Source organism: Anguilla anguilla, chromosome 13, assembly GCF_013347855.1.
Source record: "Anguilla anguilla isolate fAngAng1 chromosome 13, fAngAng1.pri, whole genome shotgun sequence".
NCBI lineage: Eukaryota > Metazoa > Chordata > Actinopteri > Anguilliformes > Anguillidae > Anguilla > Anguilla anguilla.
Window position 1 is genome coordinate 6,662,985 of NC_049213.1, and position 8,202 is coordinate 6,671,186.

Below are 8,202 nucleotides of genomic sequence, written 5' to 3' on the forward strand. Positions count from 1 at the left end.
CCTGCACCCGAGTACCGACTCAACACCCCTCCTGCACCCGACTGCAGACTCAACACCCCTTCTGCACCCGACTGCAGACTCAACACCCCTCCTGCACCCGACTACAGACTCAACACCCCTCCTGCGCCCGACTGCAGACTCAACACCCCTTCTGCACCCGACTGCAGACTCAACACCCCTCCTGCACCCGACTGCCGACTACCTGTTAGATTTTAGCATGGCCTGCCTAACTCTAAGCACCATTAGATTCTGCTCTTTACCTGTCTATCTGCAGGTCATTAGCAAGCCCTGTCTAACTCTAAGCACCATTAGCTACTGCTCTTTACCTGTCTATCTGCAGGACGTTAGCATGGCCTGTCTAACCCTAAGCACCATTAGCTACTGCACTTTACCTGTCTATCTGCAGGACTTTAGCATGGCCTGTCTAACCCTAAGCACCATTAGCTACTGCTCTTTACCTGTCTATCTGCAGGACATTAGCAAGCCCTGTCGAACTCTAAGCACCATTAGATTCTGCTCTTTACCTGTCTATCTGCAGGACATTAGCAAGCCCTGTCGAACTCTAAGCACCATTAGATTCTGCTCTTTACCTGTCTATCTGCAGGACTTTAGCATGGCCTGTCTAACCCTAAGCACCATTAGCTACTGCACTTTACCTGTCTATCTGCAGGACTTTAGCATGGCCTGTCTAACCCTAAGCACCATTAGCTACTGCTCTTTACCTGTCTATCTGCAGCTACTGCTCTTTACCTGTCTATCTGCAGGACGTTAGCATGGCCTGTCTAACCCTAAGCACCATTAGCTACTACTCTTTACCTGTCTATCTGCAGCTACTGCTCTTTACCTGTCTATCTGCAGGACGTTAGCATGGCCTTCTCAGCCCCTGTGGGGCTGTGGGATATGGAGTGCTGACCTGCGTCTGCCTGGCCTGGCTGCTTGGCTTTGACTTTGTGGATGAAGCGCTTCCTCAGCATCTTCACCAGCGTTTCTGCTGAGCAGCAGAAGATGGCGTCTCCGCTGGTGCTCTCCTCCCAGAGCGCGAGCAGCCCCTTCTGTTTCTGTGCCTTTGGAACGACTGTGGCATGCAGAGACAGGAAGCGGAATGAGATACAGGAAGTGAAGAGCGAAACAGGAATGAGACTTGAAATACAGGGACATGATCAAATGCTGCAAAGAGATTTTTTTAACGCGATACTGTGGCAAACAATATGAAAAGCTTTTTTTTTTTTTTCTCATTTTTTCTCAATTTCTCCCAGTGAATCCAAGGTTTTAGTGTAGATATAAAATATGTTTCTGTTATTTATTTTATTAAATTAAATTATAAATTATTTGTGGAATGATAGCATGTCCAATGTGTCACAGAGACTTAACAAGCAAACATGTATTTTGTATTTCTTGCCACTAGAGGGTGCACATTGTCTTACATTGAGGCCACGTTACATTTTACATTCACAGTATTTTAAAACAATTAACATATGATAAACATAAATGAGAAAAAATGAGAAGAAACATAAATAATACCAAACAAGAGATGAAGAATAACTTTGAACTGAGAATGACATGAACTGAGCAAACTTTGCACTCAATTTCTAATCAATCTTATTCATTACTCTTTGATAACTACCGATTTAGTAAAGGTGCGTGCAAGACATTTCAGTATTTAAGTTCTATTGCTTCCACTAATTTTGTATCATGTTATATGTAATGCATATAATGCATTATAATGCGTTATAATTCATTTTTTGAACACAACACCACTTACTGTCTGCTGCTGCGTAGGAGTCAATCTTCTTCTCTAAGGACAGCTTGCTGATCCTCTCTAATGTTTCCAATTGTAGTGACAGCTCTTCCAAAAGTTCCTTCTGGGCAAGAGCAGAGCCTGTGGCCTCCATTTGCTGTGATAAAGTGGAACATTCCATGGAACAAGATGATAAAATAAAACTCTCAAAGCAGCCACTGTAAATATGCACAGCTGAACTACAGACATTCATTCAATAATAAGAACATGCAGGTTCAGGTTTTTTGTCTTAAAACAAGCAAGCACACAGGTGCACACGTACACACACGCACACTGTTTTACAAAAGTGATAGCACCAGGTAACACCAGGTAAAAAACACACACTGTTTTAAAAAGCCAATAGCACCACCACCTGTTAGGCAGTTTACACAAAGGGATGGACAGTATTTGAAATACAGGTATTTTAAAAATGTATTTGTGTGTATGCATTTAATATGTCTATGGTTTATATCTGTGGCACTTGTGAAGCCTCCTACAGCGCCACCATTTTGTTTGTAGTTTTTAGGAAGGCATTTTGTAGTTATTTAGCGTGATGCTAGCTGCTTACCTGCAGCAGGATTTTGCAGGTTTCCAGGTGCACTTCCAGAGCCTGATCTAGACTGGAATTCCCTGTGGTAAGGGGGGCCACATCCGACTCCTCAGGTGACGAGGTGTCCTGTGGCAGCAGCCCCAGGCTCCGCAAAGTGTTCTCCTGGAAGGAGCCAATCCTGTGGCAGGGAGAAATTGGTACAGATCACATGGGTGGGACCACAGTGCGGGGGGGGGAGGTACACACAATCTGCCTGGGCAGAAGTATTTCACATACTTTTGTTTTTACATCTGCTTGCTCTCTCAGCATGAATCCACTCAATCTCAGCATGAATCCACTCAATCTCAGCATGAATCCACTAAATCTCAGCATGAATCCACTCAATCGATCCGTTTGTGGGGGGGTTCTGTTTTGAACCCTGTGAACCTCCCCTGAATCCGTCAGAGGGTCAAACCACGACAGGACTCGATCAAAGCTCTGCACATTCATGGAAACACAGTTCCATCTGTTTTCCCATAGATGAAAATGTGCTTCCCCCAAAGCCCCTGACAAGCATATTAAGCCTTTTTTGAGGTCTTTAGCGTCATACAGGCATGGTTTCTAACAGGAAACACACACAGCCAGGGACCATGGCCTCATTCCAATCACTTATTTTATCCGTCCTTGAAATTCCCAGAAATCAATCACGGTCCGCCATCTTTAAGGCCATCCCATTGAATGCTCTTTGGAGGAGCAAGGTCTTAGGAGGCTGCCAGAGGATGCTTCAGTGAGGATAGTGCATCCTTTGCGAAAGTATTCTTTTGGAATGCATGATGTCTAATGATGGTCCTGTGGATCCACTTCTCCCCATCTGCCACGTCTGTAATTGATGTGGCTTCAAACTGACGCTTGACTGAGCATGGATGTTCCATATGCCTAATGCATGGAGCCTTGATGCCTCTGTCCTTCTATATTTCCCTTGCATTCTTTCCTTGCATCCTATGTTGGGTGAAGCTAAGGAAGCAAGGAAAAGACGTAAGGAAGACATGCAAGGAGATTAAATAACCAATTGGAATGAGCCCGAGGCCAAGCGTTTGAGCTCATCTCTAGCCCTGATCTCGTTTTCTGTAACCCGCATACTGAAAAGAGAAAGGCAAAAGTGCTGTAGTCAGGCTGGTCCTCTGAACAGGGTCCACAATGCAGATGGACACAAGGATGGTAGAGGGATTCTAGGCAGGATCCCATTGAGGTTTTTTAAGTTCAGAGAGGGATTTACAAAGTGAATTGTAAAGGATTACTCAGGCTCAGTTGTGAGCAGAACAAGGAAACATGGGTGGGAAAGTGGGTGAAAGGTACTTTCCACATTGAGCCCAGAATGACTCAGCATGCGTAACAGCTTGTTTAGTAGAGGCAGAAGCTCTGAGGACATTTAAACTCAGTGTCTGATACTCCTTTGACCAGGGGTCTCAAACTCCAGTCCTGGAGGGGTTGTAGTCTCTGCTGGTTTTGTGATTATCTTTCAATCAACAGCCAATTTAGGCCTTGGAAACAAAGGTTCAAGACTCTTCAGCCAATCAATGACTTCAATTAAGCACTTGAGTGCATGAGCACATGAAAAATCAGCAGACACAGCAGATTCTCCAGGATTTGAGTTGGAGAACTCTGCCCTAGATACACAAATCAGACCCTCGATGCAAGTAGTAGTAGCCTGCTTTTCTTGTGTAGAGATTAAACTCGTTTGGAGTCCCAGGTCTAAATCAGTCCCTGGTCATCATTGTCATCATCATCATCATTAAAAAGAGTTAATTAAAAACAGGGCACCCACATTAAAAAAGGCTCACACACACATACAAACGCACACTCTCCTAGTTTTGTCTCTCTCCTCATCAGTATGGAGTTGGGCTAGGTGTAGCCAGCAGAGATGGATAGTCCAGGGGTTTCATCTACCTATGAATTCAGCCAGCTGATTTCATAAGTGGAAATTTCAGCCTGGCTGAAGAAATTTGCTCATTAGAAAATCCAGGTGATTACAGCAAAATACTGGAAGAGGACTTCTACTAGCTGAACCTAGAATTACCACCTCTGACAGGCAGGTTCAGAAGAGAGTGTACCATTCTCAGTGCTGAGTTCAGGTGTCCTGCAGTCATGGAAAGGCAAAACAGACACTCTGGCTCTCACATAGTATTGTGTGTGGACTGTAGGGTGTAAAATAGTCACTGGCTCTCCTGTAGTACTGTGTGGACAGCAGGGTGTAAAATAGTCACTGGCTCTCTTGTAGTGCTGTGTGTGGACAGCAGGGTGTAAAATAGCCACTGGCTCTCCTGTAGTGCTGTGAGTGGACTGTAAGGTGTAAAATAGCCACCGGCTCTCCTGTAGTACTGTGTGTGGACAGTAGGGTGTAAAAATAGTCGCTGGCTCTCCTGCAGTACCCTGTGTGGCCTGTAGGGTGTGCTCTGACAGCAGCGTCCTTACGTTTTTTTAATCAATCTGCGCTGCAGTACGACAGCCTAAAGAGGAAGTGTAACCCTTACCCTGTGTCTCTCAGCCGAATACTTCCCAGACAGGAGATCTCATCCGCGTTAAAATCCGTGGACAGGAAGTCAAAACTTTCCAGGACCTCCTCCACAGCCAGGGTCTCGGTAGAGGTGGTCTTATGCAGGTAAAGATCATTCTGAGGGGACGCAAAAGTGTGTGTCATATGATGCATTGAGATGTCATTGATTAACAGATTCAAAAGTGTCTGTCAGTCGATCTATATTTTTTTCTTATACTTATCAAGTCTATATTGATATAATATGTTTATATTTAGTATGTTTCTCTCTTACTGCATTTCTTACAGGGGTTGAAATCCACTTTTGTTTGGTTCAGAAAATTTTACCAACATGCCCAGTTCCTTATCTGTTTTTAGACTACATGGTAGTAGCTCATTGGTTGTACAATAGTTAATTCTAATAGGGAAACTGTTGCAGCTTCAGACATCTGGCTGATTGCTGATTTAGGCAGATTCATTTTTGAATGTCATTCCAGTTCACTATCAGCCATTTCTCTGGGCATGAGAATTAGCACAAGGCAACTCTGAAGCGCTGCCTGGAAGCATTTTTTCTTTCTAACAGGGTGCCAAAATCTTTTGAGCAAACAGCCCATTGGCTGTCTCATTCAGCCAGTGGACCATTAGCTAACACACTCAAAGCAAGCAGCCCATTGGCTGACTTACTCAGGTCAAGCAGCCCACTGGCTGACTCACTTAGGGCTGGCAGCCCATTGGCTGACTAACTCAGAGAAAGCAGCGTATTGGCTGGCTCACTTAGTGCAGGCAGTCCATTGGCTGGCTCACTCAGAACAAGCAGCCTATTGGCTGACTCACTCAGAGCAAGTAGCGTATTGGCTGACTCACTTAGGGCAGGCAGCCCATTGGCTGGCTCACTCAGAACAAGCGGCCCATTGGCTGACTAACTCAGAGCAAGCAGCGTATTGGCTGGCTCACTTAGTGCAGGTAGTCCATTGGCTGGCTCACTCAGAACAAGCAGACTCACTCAGAGCGTGTGACGTATTGGCTGACTCACTTAGGGCAGGCAGCCCATTGGCTGGCTCACGCAGAACAAGCAGCCCATTGGCTGACTCACTTTTAAGACATTATGGAAGTTGATGATGGTCTTCTCCAGCCTCTGTAGCTCCCTCTGGGGTTGGTCTTTGCCGTGCAGCGCCCCCTGCAGTTCCCTGAGTAGCGTGGCAATCCGCCGGGCCGAGGCCCTCCTCAGGCCGCCGCTCCTAGGGGCTGGGCCCACTGGCTTCGCCCCCATGGCGGTGTCTCCGGAGGGGGCGAGGCCATTCTGTTTGAGGATGTCGGGGGTGCTGTAGCGTTGCGGGGGGAAGGGCGAACTGGGCTGGCTCTCCCCAGGGGTCGGGGGTCCCGCGTTGGGATCGGGGGGCCAGTGGTCCCCTGTCTCCCTGGGGCTGTCCTGCTCTGGATCATCCCTCGAGCGTTGGGCCTCCTCCACGCACGTGTCCTCCTCTTCCTCCCCACACAGGGACTGGGAGAAGGCCTGGGTGGAGTCGGACATGTAGCTGAGCAGGGACACGCCCAGCGATTCCTTCCGAATCAGGGGAAACGAGCTGTCGGGGTCCTGAAACTGCTTCGCCATGGACTGGGAAAGAGGAAGAGAGGAGAGGTGAGGGTGGTGATGGGGGGGGGGGACTCTTTCCAAACATCCGGCGCTCTTTGGGTGCTAATGTACTGTATCCGTCTAGAGCAACGCATTTGAAATTCCAGCACTGGAGCCCCACGCTCTGCGCATTCTTTTGGGAACACTTGGGCCCTCTCCGTGTTTTTGCAATGTTTTCTCAAAAGTTCCCCAGCACATGTTTACATTCAGATTCAAGAATTTAGCAAGATTCTCGTATCCTCAGGGTTTTACACATGATCCGTTTACACAGTTGGATATTTGCTTCAGCAGGTTAAATAAATCATTCAAGGGTCCATCGGAAATGTCCCATCCGAGAATCAAACCTGCAACCTCGGAGACACAAGCTGAGTTCCCAAACCGTTACTCCACCGGTTCTTAAACTTCACATTACATTACAGGCATTTAGCAGATGCTCTTATCCAGAGAGACTTTATACATTACACAACATTATACATAGCATTTACATTACATCTGTTTATACAGCTGGATACATACTGAAGCAATTCAGGTTAAGTACCTTGCTCAAGTGTACAACGGCAGGGTCCTACCTGGGAATCGAACCTGCAATCTTTAGGTTGTAAGATCAGGTCCCTACCCATTATACTACACTGCCGCCATTCATATTAAACTTGTTAATATAAGGACCCAAATTAGAAATACTTTTTAATCCAGGACCAAAGCTAGATATTTAGTACCTTTCCGGGACCCTTCTAATCCACACCCTAGCATAGCCGAGTGGACTACAGACCCATCCCGGGACCCATCTCATATGTGCCAATGACTCATTTTGGGTCCCGATCCACAGTGTAAGAAACACTGCATTACACTCTGAGCTAAACTAAACCGACACATTGCATCACAATGCAAACGGACACTGTGGTATCCAAGCTGTCAAAAACACAGGCAGAATCACAGCTAGATGAATCAGAGTTGTGCACAGTAAAATGTCCAGTGTAGGCTCAACCCAAACAGAGTACGGTGTGGGACCACATGCGCAAAGGTGGAAACGCACTTACGATGAAGTACTTCTCCGTGAAGCTGGGCGTGTTCGGGGGGGTCCAGCTGTAGAGGGACCCCTTCCGGCTGTGGACCGACAGCTTGCTGGAGGCGCTGGTGACGGGCCGCATCTCCGCGCTGTCGAACGGGCTGGAGGGGACGCAGCGGGAAGGCGTGAGAACGCGTCACGGTCGCGTCCCGACCGATAAGGGGCAGTGCCGTACAGCGCATCGCATGCGACGCATTTCGAGGGCCGCTAATTAGAATTCTTTCGATCCGAAAAGCGGTTTTATTTTCCCTAGCTTGGCAGTTTGTGCCGTTGTGGAAAGATGCATTCATTAGGACGAGGTTCGTCACGGAATGACCCGAGGCAAAGAACAGCGGGAGGCGTGGCTCGCCGCCAGTTCGCTCGCTGGGTGTTAGCGGCCGCGTGAGAGAGGGTGTTGTCAGAGGCCGTTAAAAGAGGAAGGAGACGCAGCGTCCCTCGGCCCGAAGAGGCAGAGAAACAGCCACCAGCCGCTGGGCCGCTGGGGTCGGCTTTGTTTAATTTACAGAGCCTGTAAAAAGAGGCCATGAAAATGACCTCCACCTGGAGTCTGCAAGCTCATTCTCCAGTGAAACCTGATCTATCCCGGGGAGAGAGCAGGGATGGAGTGAGAATGTGTGTGCGTGTGAGTGTTGTGTGTGTGTGCGTGTGAGTACGTGTGTGTGTGTGT

The 8,202-nt window shown here is 47.5% G+C and overlaps 1 protein-coding gene across 9 annotated transcripts in view; it reads right to left on the reverse strand.

Moving 5' to 3' along the window:
* ripor3 (RIPOR family member 3) overlaps nucleotides 1-8,202 on the reverse strand; it is a 54,201-nt gene that overhangs the window by 7,537 nt on the left and 38,462 nt on the right. For 8 of the 9 annotated variants that reach the window (XM_035387879.1, XM_035387876.1, XM_035387877.1 and 5 more), the window contains 6 exons: nucleotides 7,507-7,636; nucleotides 5,930-6,451; nucleotides 4,838-4,977; nucleotides 2,346-2,505; nucleotides 1,763-1,895; nucleotides 914-1,075 (listed from right to left, as the gene is read on the reverse strand). In XM_035387879.1, coding sequence (XP_035243770.1) covers nucleotides 914-1,075; nucleotides 1,763-1,895; nucleotides 2,346-2,505; nucleotides 4,838-4,977; nucleotides 5,930-6,451; nucleotides 7,507-7,636 — 1,247 coding nt within the window. Of the gene's footprint in view, nucleotides 1-844; nucleotides 1,076-1,762; nucleotides 1,896-2,345; nucleotides 2,506-4,837; nucleotides 4,978-5,929; nucleotides 6,452-7,506; nucleotides 7,637-8,202 lie in introns of all 9 variants that reach the window. The other variant, XM_035387882.1, reaches the window with a different exon arrangement.